Source organism: Botrytis deweyae (assembly GCF_014898535.1).
Source record: "Botrytis deweyae strain B1 chromosome Unknown BDEW_005, whole genome shotgun sequence".
NCBI lineage: Eukaryota > Fungi > Ascomycota > Leotiomycetes > Helotiales > Sclerotiniaceae > Botrytis > Botrytis deweyae.
Window position 1 is genome coordinate 398,895 of NW_024066212.1, and position 15,607 is coordinate 414,501.

Genomic DNA, 15,607 nt, shown 5'->3' on the forward strand with positions numbered 1-15,607 from the left:
TTCAAAAAATCTTCCTCCATAATCCCCTGAATACAACCATCGCCAATCAGATTATAATGATCATCGACTTTGCGAACAGTGACCAATATTGAACACCCGAAAAAGATGCAAATTATGTCCCCCAATTCAGCGTGCCGCGGAACGATTCTCGTGTGTCCACAATCTGAAATCAGCAGGCGACAATCAAGATCTAGCCACTTAGTGAGACAAACTTTGTGCTGCTCTGAATCCACTGGATTCGAGAAATTCTTCCAGAGCCATAAAACGGAGAGAGTGTCAAAGGGAAGCATAAGAACTCGACGGCGACTTTGACAAGAGATTCACATCGCGTGACATTCGATTGGCCTACAGCCAGGGAGTTAAGCTTCATTTATTCAACAAGGAACACTTATTAATGAGATGACTGAGTCTATGAGTTGTAATCTTCTCTGGAGACTTCCATTGATACAGATTGTTATATCTTGGGCTTTCTTAAAGATAAAATTCAAAACAGAAGAGGATTAGATCAACTAGAGAACAAATGCTGACTAAGTACAAAGCTCGATCGGGGAAAATAACTTCCGAGCGGTGTGACTTTTTCACCGGCATTAATTTTTAGGCTAGTGTTTTCAATGATAGGTTAATCTTTCTTTTTCGCAAAGTTCAAATTTACATTCAATCTCACTCATCAACTTTTTATCTTCACTCTCACCAGTCTATCCTTCACTATGCCTATTTCAAAGAAAGACAGAGTGCGTATATCTTGATCATTGGCAACACTTAAAGAGCAATTATTAATTCGGCATACAGATCGCTCGTGAGCACAAGAAGGCCGATAAGGAAGGCACCCGCGCCCCGGTCAAGGCAAATGGCCTTCCAGTTAAACCAGCCGCACCAAAGTCAAAAGTACGTCTCCAACTTAGATATTTCTTGCGACATTCCTCAGAATCCTTACCGTTCTTTCATTGTATTCGAGGCTAATTCCGCCAATAGTGCGAGTTCTGCAAGATGGAATTGGTCAACACAAACAAGGCACAATTGATAAGCCATGCTGCAAAGCACGAAGACAAGGGATGGACCAAGGAGAAGTGCTGGCCAAATGATTTCACTGCTTAAGAGACTGGACAAATGAGACTACAGTATGGCGGAACATGATACCATGAATTGTTGGGGAGTAAGGCGAAATCAGTCATCCTGAGGGCATTGCATATTCCGATGAAGGGTCTTAGGGAATGGGGGGCATATTTTACGAAGCCGACTATTGGGTTTCCGAAATAGCAATTATGAATGATCGTCCCCTCACAATACACTTCCCCTTTTATTCCTGGTGAGTATGAAGCGTTGTAGGTAGGTGGGTTTCACTCTTTTCCAACTTTATGTAAATTTTCCTCGTCACTTCGTTTTTATTGCCTTCCAAGAGTCATCATGAAACCATCAGGGGCTTTGTAACCCGGGCTCTAGATCCGAAAGTTCATTTCTGAGCCTGACTATTCACTAGTCAGAAACAAGGAAGCTCAGAAAGTCGTGTCTTCTCACATTCCCGAGTATGCTATCCAATGTTTCATCTGCTTGCCCATCTCATGATGAATACTTGGCCCGGTATTGTATGTCCAAGACATCAGGATCGATTTATAGGAGGGTTGAAAGATTCTGACACAAACAGCTCACTCAAGGTATGGACTACGTGTGATGGCCTGATTTATCCATACATACAGGATTGGTCAGAATGAACGATGAAACTAGTAGATTGATCTAATATCCAAGATGTCCGAATTAGAAAGGTCCAGCAGGCTCTTTCACCGTGACATTCAGTGTAACTAGCGATCATCAAACGAAGTTGTGTTACCCACCATATCTCTTGGCCCTTTCCTGACGTGTACAAGAATGTTCAAGACATACTACCCAAAAACCGTGAAGAAATATCTACCGACGATCGCTTAATTCAGGATTGGATATTCAGCTTCATGTCATATTACAAATACTTATATTACTTACATTGCTAAAACCGATAATATGTAGAACTTGTCGATCTTGGATCAAGGACTGCGTTACAAGATGATATTAATAGACTTCACTAGTGATTTGCTGTCTAAGAAACTTAACATATTCCAAAGATAAAGAAATTAACTACATTGTGTTGTATAATCTGATGAGCTCCTTGAAGGAACTACTTCTCTAAGAAATAATAGCCAAGAACACTCTCCTGCACGGACTTTCGGGTGATTGTCGGCCCGAAGATGCCTTCAGAACCAAACTCAACTACAACTGCTCTTCTCAAGACCTCAGGAAATCTACACATTCTTATTTGTACAATGACAATCCAAAGACACTTGATCCACCCATCAGCTCTATCAAATCCATTTATGGTGGTTCGAAGGCTTCAGTTATAGAACTAGTGGCTATATCTACACTTTGCCTAGCCTTTGAACATTTGATTTTTGATATTTCCCTCCTGCAATTGTGGATAGAAAGTCAAAATAGTTGGCGTGGCCCTGATTATATATCAGAGTACCATTCTTTGCTATGAGTCGTGTATCAGGTTTAGTCGCCACGAAGAGGAAAGCGAGTGAAAGGCCCATGTAGAGGGGAGAGACAACGGCACCCAGAACAAAGTGTAGGTGCTTCACTTTCCAACCAGTGTAGAGTTGATGATGAAGTTTCAACGGGTGACTTCTGAAGAAGTCTTCTTGCAAATCTCTGGTCCTTGTCATCTGAATGATCCATTCCAAGTTACTCTGTTTTGAAGTTTGATTGTTTGAGGTGATGCGAACGACTGGACATGATCCAAGGATCCGATAGATTCAGCATCTTCGTCTTTCTCGGGATCATACTCTCGCTCAATGATATTCGAATCAACCTGATATATTGTCTCGTGATCTTTTGGTCTTACAGTAGGCTCCATTCTTCTCCCCCTACGTTCTTCGGACATTCGGGGAAAACGATCCCTTCGGGAAGCACGTTCAGCAGGGGACGTGATTTGGGGTCGGTAATATGGATTCGGGTCGACTTGCGGAGGTACATCGAAACCGTATGATTGTGGGGGATCAGGTACTTCGTATAAGCGCTGAGAGGGTGGCGGTCGACTGCGATGTCTATCTGGAACACCACGAGCGATGATAGATGTATAGCCAGAAGAACGAGCATACGGTGGCTGGCTATGTTGCCGAACTTCTGAACGATAGGGGAAATGAATACTCGTGGGGGCTGGTTGTGGCGTCATTGATCTAATAGAGGGAAAGGTTGCTGCCCTAGCGGGTTGCGGCGTCATTGAGCGACCTGGTTGCGTGGAGCTTGGGCGCACAATTTCTTGAGGAACATCGTTTTCAGAGAAGTGTCTATTTAGTGGTAGCCGTTCCGCAGCACTTCTTCCATATGATCTAGGATCTGATTGCCCATCATGCGTTCCGTTGAGGTTTACCGACCGATTGGTACGACGTAGGGAATCTCTAGACATAGACCTCTCTTGAGATGGCGTTGGTAGCCGGGGTGTGTGGTCGTTAAGCGCGCCATTTACCTTATCGCCCTTGGAATTAAGATCCGCTAGTTGCGAAAGGAGTCGATCTGCTATTACGTTAGTTTGAAGTCTCCAAGTGCTGTTTAACAATCAAACTTCATACCCTCCGGATCTTCTGTTCTCAATATTTTGCCCATCAAACGCTGGAACTCGAGAGTCTCTTCCAAGGCGTCCGCTAGAGTAACGGTCAGCGATAAAGCATGATAGAAGAGCATGCGATGTCCGGGAACTCACCAATAGTGCGCAGCTCAGCCGCCACATCTCTGCCATTTGAACCGAACCTTTTCGCCATCATATTATTGAACTGTTCCTTTCTTTTTTCTCCTTTGGAAGAAAATACAGGAGCCATGTTGTCAATTTTGCCTCGAAAAGCCATATTCTCAAGCACATAAATTGCAGCTCTGAAGAATAACTTTTCTTCACTGAGATGATGGCCGAATTTATATGCAAAGCATCCTCCAGAAACCCTCGGGTATTTTCCGAACACAACCTCTCACCCGGCTTATTTCGCACGTACACGTCCGCTGCTGTACAGATTTGGTACACGTTGGTCGACTTGTTGATACCGGGATATTGCCACGCTCTTTATGAGGATTGGTTCGACCGCACCAATAAGATGCTATTGGCAATTAGTATATTATCATGCAGGAACATGATCGACGTTCGCTGGAGCATTAGTTTTCTTGGCTTTAATAATTAAAACATCTCCTGGAAAGGTCGCACAAATTCTCTGAAGGCATTACAAATCGCATTGTCGTCTATTCAGGGAGGTTATATCGTAAAAGTCATGCGTATACGAATGTTGGTTGACATTATACAATAGAAGATTTGGATATGAAAGTCTCCCCAGATGCTGGTAGTTATTCACCGATCTCTTGGTCATGTCGTTACTTGGCAAGGCTGGACTGATTATTGATTTGATCAATCACGTGACCTGAATTCATCTGCTTCGATGGATATAGAATTTGGCGATGTGGAAATTTACTCTACAATCATCGATTTCAACCAGAATCAACTGTCTTGCTAATAACTTGTTGATTCTTCTTTCTATCCATCCTGTCACAGCCAGAATCAAGGAAACTTGCCGCTACGTTGCTTCCCCTTGAAACGTTTCTCCTATCTCAACTACAATTTGGAGTTTAGACAGTGTAAAGATGGATCATTCTGCACTTACATTTCGCCCCAAGGAAAGCTCTTCTGGTGAGTAGCTATTTATTTGATACCAACGTACTCTAGTGTGTCTTAATAACTAACCCTTTGAAGTCCCTCACAGACAGACATCGAATGCTACTCAGCCACGATTGCCTGAAATCAATGAGCATACCACCTTGGCAGTCGGAACCTCTAGCACAGTCAAACAATCTATTGGTACCTCAACCGTTGTTGGCACAAACTGTGGAGCCTCTGCCTGCGCCGTAGATTCCACTGGCGCACTCTTATCGCGTCTCTCATTGAGCCCACTAGAATTTACCAAGCCATTATCTGGTCAAGCAATCTCGGTCAGAATACCTTCTACCAACGCTATCTGTAAATCTTGGTGTGAATATACAACGCAGTATTTAACCTACGATCCTACAATAGGCATGCAAGTCTTGCCGATCCCAGTCGATCTATTGGCTGAGTTCATCATCCAAGAAGCCATCAAAGCAGATACACCCCTTAAAAAAGTCGCTCAAGTCTATTTGGTTAAATTCTCTTGCTATGAAGAAGGATCTCGTGAATCGGAAGTTGTGAAAATGGTTTGGGAGTTCATTCAGAGACATTTACATCAATGAGGAGTAGTTGAGCTTGTGAAGTCGGGTTTTGGTTGATTAGACGGCAGAAATATGGTGGAGAGTACAATTGATCAATGCAAAAGAGGAGTTGGGGGATTATCTGGGTGTTGGATGGGTTGATTGGGCGTGAGAGGATCTTCGTGAGTTCTTATGGATGGTATTTATTGAGATATTTTATGCTCTATTGAGAGACCGGCTGGTCTCGGTCAAATTAGGTTAGGAATGCAAGATATGAGATCTGGTATCTCTCTCAAATAAGCTATTTTCACAAATTTCATCTAGTGTTGTCAGTGAACTACCTCTTTATGATACCTACCCAGCCAGGTTATAACTTATGGTCATCATCGTCTAAATTCGTGGATGAAATTACTCTTTATGATGTTTAGGATTGGATTTGAACAGCTTTCGTCCTGGTTCCGGGTTTGATAGTATAGTTATAGATATTTATTTGGAGAGATACTTTCTGTCAAGGTCGCTTGGAGATTGAGTGATTTACACATGAGGATCTTTGAGTGATGTAGATATGTTACGCTCAACGATAGATTTTTGATAGTTGAATGGCTTGGTTTGTTTTTAGACAGGAGATCTAGATATCTCTAGGTGAATAAATATTCAGTAATTTATGTAAATCTATAACTCGAATTCGCACCTTCAGATGATAGTTTCTCGATTGAATCGGAGAAAAAGATAAAACTACATTTGCTTGGATAGGATTTATATATTTACGGAACTGAGACATTCAAAGTGATGTAGATCTGCCGGGAGCAAAAAATCATACAATTCTAAAACTCAAGGCAGGTCCTCTAATTATTTTGCTAGCTCAAGATACTTCACACTGGCGGATTCTTGCTAGCTTATAGATATTCTAGCAATGGATGAACAAAATTTACTTCATCCAATCCAAATGTTCTGATAGCTCGTACTCTCCTGCTCTGTAGACGCGGTCCGTTTGGCCGTTGCTCAGCCTCTCCCTTGGGGATTTGTTTCATAGTAACGATTGAACTTCAATCGACCATGATAATTATTGTTATGTAGTCAGCTTGCTGCTTGGCTTTCGGATATTCATGTTACTCTGATCTTACTCAAATTTCCTGTGTTATAGGCCATGCTTTGAGACCCTCTTATTTTCAATGACGGTTATAAGATATGAAGTACTAATGTGGTGTTATAAGCATGTCTAGTTTGAACAGATGCATCACCACCCTATCAATAGAACATCTCGCCCGCCAATACCTACTCGTTACTTTATTTTCATTGGCATCACTATCTTCGTAGTTTCTGAATAATTGAGGATTTGATCTCACGATACATCAGAGCTTGTCATAGAAAAGACGGCATTTTTACTTAATGTAGAATTGGGTAAGAAGCTGAATGTGGAGGAAGTTCTCAATATGAGTTTGTTAATGAAAATGATCAAGTAAGATTGCTCTTTGGTAATGTTGTGTAGATTCTCTCATGATATATGACATTGCCAAACTTCCGTATCATTCTAATTGCCCCACAGTATGAGGTTTTCCAATCGCCAAGTATGTATCAGAGGTCTTCCAAGTTGCTCACGGCTGTCAATCGATTCTTTGACTCTTAATCAAGCCTTGGCAGTCTACTCATCTTTGTCTTGAACTTTAACCTCTTCCTCCTCGATTACTTCAAACTCTACCAAGTTTGTACAGGGAATCCACAAACGCTGCGCGCCACCTTTCTGATTCCTCGACGTATTTCTCCTGCCCTCTTGTTCCTCCATCTCTTCCACCGTCCCAAAATCCCACCAGAAATTCCATCCCCCTCTATAACATAACTTATATTTCTCGCCCACCTCCATCTTCTCCTCTTGCTCCTCAGTCAACGCCCACTTTACTTTGAACGCTCTACTCTCACCAACCGCCAGTGATATGAACTCTTCCTCTTCTTTTTCTATCACGCTGAGTTGCAGTTCGTTGAGTTCAAAATTAGAATCTGTTGCGAAGATTGGGAAACCAAATTCTGTGGGTGTTGGGTTTGAGGGTGATAAATCAATTTCCTCTCCCTCTATTTGTCTTCCATCTTCGATAGAGCCTGGACTCCGTTGTCTCAGTATGATCCAGTTGTACATTTTACTGGTCTCTCTCTCTCTTAGCGTTAGACCAAACTCCCTCATGTCAAAGACCACAGGCAAAGAATTTGGATTTCCAGAGGGGTTCTCGACGTGTCGAAGCTTCATGGTGATAATGTATGGAGAGCCAATGGTGAGAGTAGAGGGCGAGGAGATGACGGAGAAAAGTTGTGGAGAAGCAATGTGTTGTGAAGGAGAATAGAATCTTGCGGATTGAAGGGTGCGAAGGGCTTTTTGCTGTGGAATGCGGTGAGAGTTTGCTGGGAGGGAGGCGATGTGTGCGTCGAGGAGGTGGATGTAGTCAAACGGAAGTTGGTGGGTGGGTGGGGTGGACATTTTGGGTTTCTAAAAAGAGGCTGAAAAGTTGAGCATCGAAAGGTGGAGGTATAGTTACTTGATAGGTTGATTCAGATCAGTGAAGCTGGTGAGTTTATTCTTTGGAATTGCTGATTGCTCATGAATTGTGAAACCAGGCTTTGGATTGTATCCAATACCACAATAGCGATAAATACCTAGGTAACAATAAGCGATAAATAGATGATATTATTGACTACGATATTCGAAATAATGCTTCAAAAATAAGCGGTTGTAAGAACCCCGAACCTTTAAGGCGATAGACAAGGCTTATATGTGTCTCTACTAGTGCGAATCGTAAGCTCTTGCCTCCCTCCTTCCTTAGCAAGTAAGATCTCGATGCTCGCTATCATCCTCAACGAAACAAACTGAGATGTGATCTCATGTTTTCATCCGCGCGAGAAATCACACATTAAAACCTACCGGAAGAATTGTCCAACAGTTTATGTAACAAAATCACTCTGAGGTTTCCATGTGCCGTAGAGACTTCATCTAGGCACCAATATCAACAATAAAAAGGTGGCTTGATTGGCTTATTTCAGTGGCGTAATCCCAACTGTTGATGTTTCGTTTCAAATTGTTTCAACTGGATTGATGCAGAATTAAGCCCTACCATTACAGGGGATTGATCTCGTTATGCACGGACTCTCGCTATAGGGCTGTAGGTGTTACATTGTATTCGAAGACCAATTGTTTGAATGAAGTGCTTTCTTCTACTGCGTTCTGATACGGTACATTTCATGTTCCATTAATAGCTTCTCTAGTTTTCTGAGCTTTATGCTGAGTGTGAGGAGGCTATGTTATAACTTTTGGTGGCTGAACTATCTGCCTCGTCTGAGATGAATATAATCTGATCTCTAATTTTAATGCAAGATGTCACTTAATTTATAATGTCATCAAAGAAAAGATACGTTGAAAGTAAAGGATATCTTCAGTAATATCTGTATCCTGAGTATCATCAAGGCTGGCTACTACTAATGATAGTTAAGTAGATCGAAAGTTCCACGAATTGATTCCCAAAGCAACTCGATTACTTGTTTTCCATTTATTTGTTTCTATTCGTTCCTGTTGATCTACTTTGCAAAATCCTTTCCTTCCTACCAACAAATACGCCGTCAAATACGCCGTATATGAGGTGGCTATGTTGGGATATGTTGCGACTGCTCTACGAGTCTTGCCAGATGTCACAATTTCTTGACAAATTTCAATCTTTCAAATCTTGAAGTTGAGAGTTGGGACCACCTTGGAAGTAGAAAGCTGTCTATATAATGACCGAATCTTCTTCAAATGAATATCTATTAGCATTCTTTACGTTCACATGGTTTTATGCAAAAGCTCCTTTCTCAACAATGTATAGTTCTTCGTTCTCAGTGACACTCCTCTTCGCCTACTTAGCCTGGCTGGCCGGGCCAGTAACTGCCCACGGCGACAAAGACCATAATCATGGGTATGAACAATCATACGATGCAATTAATTCCACTGGGAACTGGGAGTATCAGAAAAGAGAGTATTTAGGGCCCTTTTTTATTCGTTCGTTAAACTTTGACTTTAAGACACATATATCTAATCAGATGCAATTCATAGAACACATCTATTTCCATGCCAATATACCATTGGCCCCAGTTGCTCTTCTCGAGATCAGAGCATCATAAATGCCGAGCTCACTGTCGCTGCCAGCATGGCCTCATACGCCCAAGCAAACCTTGATTCCACCATCGGCGCCCTCTATACCTCTGCTTTCATCCCATCGGATCTCATTTCCGGTGCTAACATCATTACGCAGCTTGCGAACGAATACGGTAATGTTGTCGCTATGAAAGATGGCTCTAACTGTGAATTTACTGTGACATGTGACGATACCAACAAATATTGTACAGATGGCTATTACGCCTACATGTCAGACACTTCGCGGAATTCTGGTACCATGAATCTCTGCTCTGCATGGTTTGACATCACGGGGACACCGGCGGCCAACCTCAAAAACATTAATGAAAGTGAGAAGTAGCGGCTATCAAGAAATCGTGAGAAGCGAGACATAAGAACAAACATGAATGTTTCTTGACCATAGACGCTTTCAACCTTTGAAATTATAAAATAAATCATATTTAAATGATTAAAACATGACCTACTTAGGTAAACCGCACATGTCACCAATATTGAATCGATCATAAGTCACGTGGTCAACCCCCATTTCACCCGCTCAAGAACTCAACGGCAACAAGTGGGAAACTTGCTATCTATGCAGTCATTGCTTTTGTGCAGTTTTGTATTAAGATAATTTTGATGTTTTCTCCGTTTACATCAGATTCGCAAAACATTCCACCATATCACAGGACAACATCAGAACAACCCTGAAAGATATTTATCCTTCAGCATATATACGAGCTTCACCCATTCTTCCAACTACTCCTTACACATCTATCTCATTCCCATACATCCAGCCACCAAAGACTAACCTACCCAACTAACCCCAAAAATGTGTCTCTCAATCAAACACATCCACACCTGCGGACACACAACGCACCACCCACAACCGTGTTCCCCCACCGCCGATCCCCACCACTGTCCCTATTTCGAATCTCGCGAGCTCTATATCCGTAGAAGCTGTAATCATTGCTTGTTAGATCAAGGTGCATATCACGGGATCGTCGCAGGACGCGATCGTACGCACGAGGCGGTACGCAGAAAATAGAGTTTAGTGCGAGAACGGGGAAAGATTGAAAAGGGGAGGACGAGGAAGGAGAATGGTGCAGGCTGCTGTCCGGTTATGTGAGATTTTTTTTTAGTCCTCATGAGATCTAGAAAGGAGAGGTTGCTCTGTCGGTTTACTTCGTTGCCTTGATCTGATCGTAGGTAGCTAAATCGATAATAAAATAGTGTATAAACCATAGTATAATATACTCATAAGTTTGTATGATTTCAGAATTGAACGTGCCAGCCTACAACTAATCTATCCATGTGGAATAACTAGTCATTCTGGCACTAAGTTATCCCGCTTTGTATTTATATACCGCAATCTGACGAAATTCATCTAAAGTCATAAAAAATTAACAAATTATTTCAAAATACAGTTACGAAATAAAACAAACTTAAAAACATAAAGATAAAACAGTCCCTTATAAATATAAAAATAAAACAAGAACATTCAATTACTTATTCGAAAGTACTCATTTCCTTTCATTAAATCATTTACACTCACATGCGATCGTCTAAATCATCTCGCTTAGCTATTCACTCTTTATAACTTCGCTTTAATAATCAAAAACCCCCTTATAGGGAATTAGGGTAATTTAGGTTAGTTCTATATCGGATATTCAACCATATTGTAACTAGCGAATTTACTTTTTGTGATTTTAATTTAGGCTATAATTCTTTCGAATAAATATTTAAATTGAATATAAATTAAACATTTATAGAGTTTTTAACAGTTATAAAAGGGTTATAAAATGGATGTATTACTTAGTAATCTTAAAAGTTGAAATGGAAGCTATTCAGAATTCTAATATTAAGAGTTCAATCAATTACATATATATTCTTTATTTTATTTACTCCTTTTATAGAATTATATTCGACGCTATTAGATTAAACTTTAGCTAATTCGAATTATTCTGAATTCAGATTTTCAAAATATGTTGAATTTGAAGTTTTATAACAATAGTGAGTTCTTTGTGTGTAAATTTTATATATTTATTGGGATATTTACTAGTGTATTTGTTAATATCAATTAGATTGATAGGGGGAAAGGGGATTATATAAGGATGTGCTTAGATTTAAGTTTTAAATTTAAGGTATATTGGATAATCCTTATATTAGCTTCAATTTATTCAACTACTTATTATTTTGAATCATTTATTAGTTTTAATCGTATTAATTTACTTTAGAATATTGAAAACTATAGTTTTAATTTAAATTTGATTGAAAACGAATTTAAAAATTTAAATGGTTATATAACAGATGTATTAATTCAATTAGTTGTATATCGATCCTAAAAACCCTCCTTTTCCTATACGGTATAGTATCATCAATACCTCCTCGCTTATTACAATTTCACGAATTTTCTTTAATGTAATTCTTTCCATACATCGATACAATTTAATAAAGTAAGAGAGAAAATAGAAATAACAGAAACTACATAATATCAAAAATAATCCTCCAACTACTCAATCGACAAATCTCAAATTCAAAAGATTCATTCCCGTAATCTTTTCCTCCTACTAAGTCTTTTTTCCTCCTTTAAATTTCTAACTCCCGTTCTTAACACTCATATAAATTTTGATATTTCACTTATACTATCTATAATCATCAAATCTCATTGATCAAATACTATCAAAAAAAGGAAAAGCAACTTACTTCCAGCTACCTTTTATGCTATCCTTACGATATCTTTCCCCTCAAAGTGAAAGATAGATTATTGAATTAGATCTACCATAGAACACCGTGTATTATTGTATCCCATTAATTTCTCTCTTCTAAACTATCGTTAATAAATTGTTCTCGAAATCTTAAAAATTTCAACCTCTACATCTCAAAATTGAAGATCACAGATGTTAGATTCGATGATATACTATACACCCAAGTACCCAGAATCAAAAAGATACAAGGTGCAAAAATATTTCGAATTCCTTTTCCTATAATATATATAAACGAAAATATCTCCTACTGAAATCTATAATACAAGAATTCTCACAGAGATTCTCACAACTATGTTCAACATTATTCTCTCCCAAAATCCAGATCCCTGGTGCAGAAATTTTACATATTCAAACCACGGGCGTATCTCAAAGAGATTCAAAATCAAGTTTTCACTCAACTAGTGAGAAAGAAATCCATCCCCTAAGCCTCACACTCATCATTCCCACTCGCAGCAACCGCTGTAGCCGACGCAGCAGCGCTACTAACCACAGGCTCAGCCGAGGACAATACTGCTACAGACGTACTCGAAGCGAGCATTACCGAACTTGACTTCACATTCACAGTCGAAGAAACAGGCTTTACAACCGCCGCCGCAGACGAGATCCCCAGCGATGCAACTACTGTTGGGCTTGATGTTTGAATGGCGGAGGATGTTGGGATGCTGGATGATGCTACAACTGCCACGGAGGAAGAAGTCGGCACTGCCGAAGAACCCGAAGAACTAGCACTAGCACTAGCACCCCCCTGAAAAAATGACCCCGACAACTGCTCCGCCACACCTTCCGCGACTAATTTCTGGATCGCCTGACCGGGATGCAGATTATTCCACCAAAGACAAGTCGTTCCATCCGCATCGAAACACGTTGCATTCGTAGCGCCATAAGTAGCTGGAGCATCGAGAGCCGTATTAAATGGAACTTGCGTGTCAAAAACATAGGTAGTAATTTCGGAATTCGCAGTTTCGAAAGCGGATACGCGGGCGTTGAGTTCGGTGTTGTAGGCGCTGATGACGGTGGCTTCGGAGGAGGTGACGGAATCGCCGTCGGCGAGCATCATGGGGGATTTGTCGACGGCTGAGAGGGGAGTTAGTGTGGGAGGGATCTGAATTGATATGTTCACAGGCTATTGATTTTTATTGTTTGGGATTTTTATTGTTTGGGAAACCTATAGGATGAATAAGGAATGTATGTAACTCACGAGGACAATTCAAAAACAAAAAGCTTCTTCCTCCAGCATCGTACACACGTTGCACTTGGGCAAAGTAACTATCAAAAATCGCAGTAATGACATCCGTCTCATTGGCCAACCAATAAGAATTCCCAAGATCGTTCACTCCAAACCAAAACGCAAAAAGCGAATTATCCGCCGTCCAAGGAATATCTGTTGGGGCAGGCGAGAGATGATCCACGAATTCAGCGGTTTGATTGACGAGAGTCAAGACCGTATCTTCATAAGGTGCAACAATGCTGGCGTCGACAACCGCACCACCATATGCGAAATTGTACGATAGGATAAGCGAGGAATTGTAGGTTTCGACCAGATGGCCAATCCAATTGATGCCATTGTCGGTGGTGTAGCCAGGGAATGCGGGATTACCGAATGGATTTGTAGCAGAGGGTTGCGTGCTGGTGACGTCGAAGCCGGTTTCGGAATATGAATCTCCGCTGGTGTTGTTAATGTCTATATCGATCACTGATTGATATTTTGAGTAAAGTATATACGTACAAGGAAAAGAGATACTTGGCATCAGCAGTCGCACGCGACTTGAGCGATTTAATAGGAGAAGCGAAAGTGGAGCCAACCAGGGCTAACAAAGCAACGCGATTCATCATGATGTTAAAGAAAGTACAGATGAATGAAGATATGTTCAAAAACGGTAGAAAATGAAAATAAAACTAAATACAATCATCAATCTCTCATCATACAGAAATGGGAATGGATTAATATTTAACCATCTCCATGCTTCTACCCCACAATCATTTCCATCCCTCCATTCTATCACCTATCCATCAAAAAGAATCGACCCACGCAGGTATGCGCCCGAAAAATAGATGAAAAATTGATGAAAGATACCCCAATGAAGTAATGTGAGAGGATTACAATCAAGGGAAAGAATACTCCTGATCGATCAATTATCATAGGTGTAGCAAGGAAGTAACCTCTCGTGTCACTAGCCAATCAAGAGAGTGTTTCACATAAGAGTTCTGGTCCTTGCTCAGCGCACCCCTGTGACAAATATAACAAAATCCCCGCAAAAATAAGGTTTTCCCATACAAATTATTTTATTTAATATTTTATTCAAATCATTATATTTTCTTTTTAAAAAAACTGAAAATAATAAATAATTATAATTGAAATACAAAAAATTATTCGAAATATTTTTTGTTATTTTTATTAAATAATTATATAATATTGAAATCGAAATTTTCTAAAAATTCTAATATGTAATGTTTTTTCTATACAAAATAAACAAATTTTTATGAAAATTTAAAACTTTTAATTTTAACTTTTTCAAATTCTATTTAAAAAATTAAAAAAAAATATTCTATTTATTTTTTTATACAATTTGATTAATTAAATAACATTTTCTTAAAGAATTTTTTATTTTATTTTATATTATAAGAAATAAATTAGAATATAAAAAGTTGAATAATTCTATATTTTAGCCGGGAAAGTATTACATGTACGGTAAGCAGGGGCCAGAACTCTTACATATATAAACATTTAATATCTTGTTTGAGAAAGATAGAATATAGTCCGTGAGAGTGAGATACAAATGAAGTACATCAAGTAAATATTATTCATTCTCATAATCAAATCAACATATTAAATTTTCGGTACCGAGGTGTATACATAGGTATATATATATATATAAATATAAAAGAACAAAAGGTTTCGATACTTATTAATCCATCCATCTAAGCCGATATAATAATATAACATAGCAAGCTTATCTAGTTCCCTAAATAAATAAATAAATAACAATCCCAAAAAACATCACTCATCACTCCTCACCATCTCTCCTCACCATCTCTCATCACTCCTCACCATCTCTCAAAACCTTCTCTCAAAACCTTCTCCCCCTCTCCCAAAGAAACAGCAGACAGACAATAACAATAAAAAACCCAGCATTCCCCAAAGCTCTCTAAAATCAAACAATATATAATATACACCTTTCAATTCTAATCTAATCTCAACACCCATCTATTATTCATTCTATTCAACTCAATTCAACTCAACTCAACTCAACTCAACTCAACTCAACTCAACTCAACTCAACTCAACTCAACTCAACTCAACTCAACTCAACTCAACTCAACTCAACTCAACTCAACTCAACTCAACTCAACTCAACTCAACTCAACTCAACTCAACTCAACTCAACTCAACTCTCTAATCAATCAGCTCCCCAATCACCAGGTATTGAAAATTACATATAGTATCACATGATATTTCCATTTCCATTTCCATTTCCATTTCCAC

General features: G+C 39.6%; 6 protein-coding genes across 6 annotated transcripts; 3 read left to right on the top strand and 3 right to left on the bottom strand.

Annotated features, from left to right (window-relative positions):
• Window positions 1–707: 707 nt before the first annotated feature.
• Window positions 708–1,285, top strand: EAE98_002766 (uncharacterized protein; the record flags this gene model as incomplete). The annotated part of the gene is made up of 3 exons (XM_038950386.1): window positions 708–731; window positions 790–885; window positions 973–1,285. The coding sequence occupies 3 exons, from the start codon at window positions 708–710 to the stop codon at window positions 1,093–1,095; spliced, it is 243 nt and encodes an 80-aa protein (XP_038812915.1). The 3' UTR covers window positions 1,096–1,285.
• A 758-nt stretch (window positions 1,286–2,043) lies between these two features.
• EAE98_002767 (uncharacterized protein) lies at window positions 2,044–3,997 on the bottom strand. The gene is made up of 3 exons (XM_038950387.1): window positions 3,728–3,997; window positions 3,597–3,668; window positions 2,044–3,540 (listed from the first exon to the last, which is right to left on the bottom strand). The coding sequence occupies exons 1-3, from the start codon at window positions 3,867–3,869 to the stop codon at window positions 2,687–2,689; spliced, it is 1,068 nt and encodes a 355-aa protein (XP_038812916.1). The 5' UTR covers window positions 3,870–3,997; the 3' UTR covers window positions 2,044–2,686.
• A 340-nt stretch (window positions 3,998–4,337) lies between these two features.
• Window positions 4,338–5,517, top strand: EAE98_002768 (uncharacterized protein). Its single transcript, XM_038950388.1, has 2 exons — window positions 4,338–4,693; window positions 4,757–5,517. Exons 1-2 carry the CDS (start codon window positions 4,648–4,650, stop codon window positions 5,266–5,268), a joined length of 558 nt encoding a protein of 185 aa, XP_038812917.1. The 5' UTR covers window positions 4,338–4,647; the 3' UTR covers window positions 5,269–5,517.
• Window positions 5,518–6,868: 1,351 nt separating this feature from the next.
• On the bottom strand, window positions 6,869–7,693 carry EAE98_002769 (uncharacterized protein; the record flags this gene model as incomplete). The annotated part of the gene is made up of 1 exon (XM_038950389.1): window positions 6,869–7,693. The coding sequence occupies one exon, from the start codon at window positions 7,691–7,693 to the stop codon at window positions 6,869–6,871; it is 825 nt and encodes a 274-aa protein (XP_038812918.1).
• Window positions 7,694–9,060: 1,367 nt separating this feature from the next.
• EAE98_002770 (uncharacterized protein) lies at window positions 9,061–9,716 on the top strand (the record flags this gene model as incomplete). The annotated part of the gene is made up of 2 exons (XM_038950390.1): window positions 9,061–9,218; window positions 9,296–9,716. The coding sequence occupies 2 exons, from the start codon at window positions 9,061–9,063 to the stop codon at window positions 9,714–9,716; spliced, it is 579 nt and encodes a 192-aa protein (XP_038812919.1).
• A 2,828-nt stretch (window positions 9,717–12,544) lies between these two features.
• EAE98_002771 (uncharacterized protein) lies at window positions 12,545–13,956 on the bottom strand (the record flags this gene model as incomplete). The annotated part of the gene is made up of 3 exons (XM_038950391.1): window positions 12,545–13,197; window positions 13,322–13,788; window positions 13,850–13,956. 3 exons carry the CDS (start codon window positions 13,954–13,956, stop codon window positions 12,545–12,547), a joined length of 1,227 nt encoding a protein of 408 aa, XP_038812920.1.
• Between the last annotated feature and the right edge of the window lie 1,651 nt (window positions 13,957–15,607).

What these genes read in the sequence shown, in the direction of transcription:
- EAE98_002767 (XM_038950387.1), bottom strand. Translation starts at nt 3,869, where the DNA reads ATGGCTTTTCGAGGCAAAATTGACAACATGGCTCCTGTATTTTCTTCC. An exon ending in GGCTGAGCTGCGCACTATTG is followed by an intron (nt 3,669 to 3,727) that starts GTGAGTTCCCGG and finishes CCGTTACTCTAG; the next exon opens with CGGACGCCTTGGAAGAGACT. An exon ending in GAGAACAGAAGATCCGGAGG is followed by an intron (nt 3,541 to 3,596) that starts GTATGAAGTTTG and finishes ACGTAATAGCAG; the next exon opens with ATCGACTCCTTTCGCAACTA.
- EAE98_002768 (XM_038950388.1), top strand. Translation starts at nt 4,648, where the DNA reads ATGGATCATTCTGCACTTACATTTCGCCCCAAGGAAAGCTCTTCTG. An exon ending in CCCCAAGGAAAGCTCTTCTG is followed by an intron (nt 4,694 to 4,756) that starts GTGAGTAGCTAT and finishes AACCCTTTGAAG; the next exon opens with TCCCTCACAGACAGACATCG.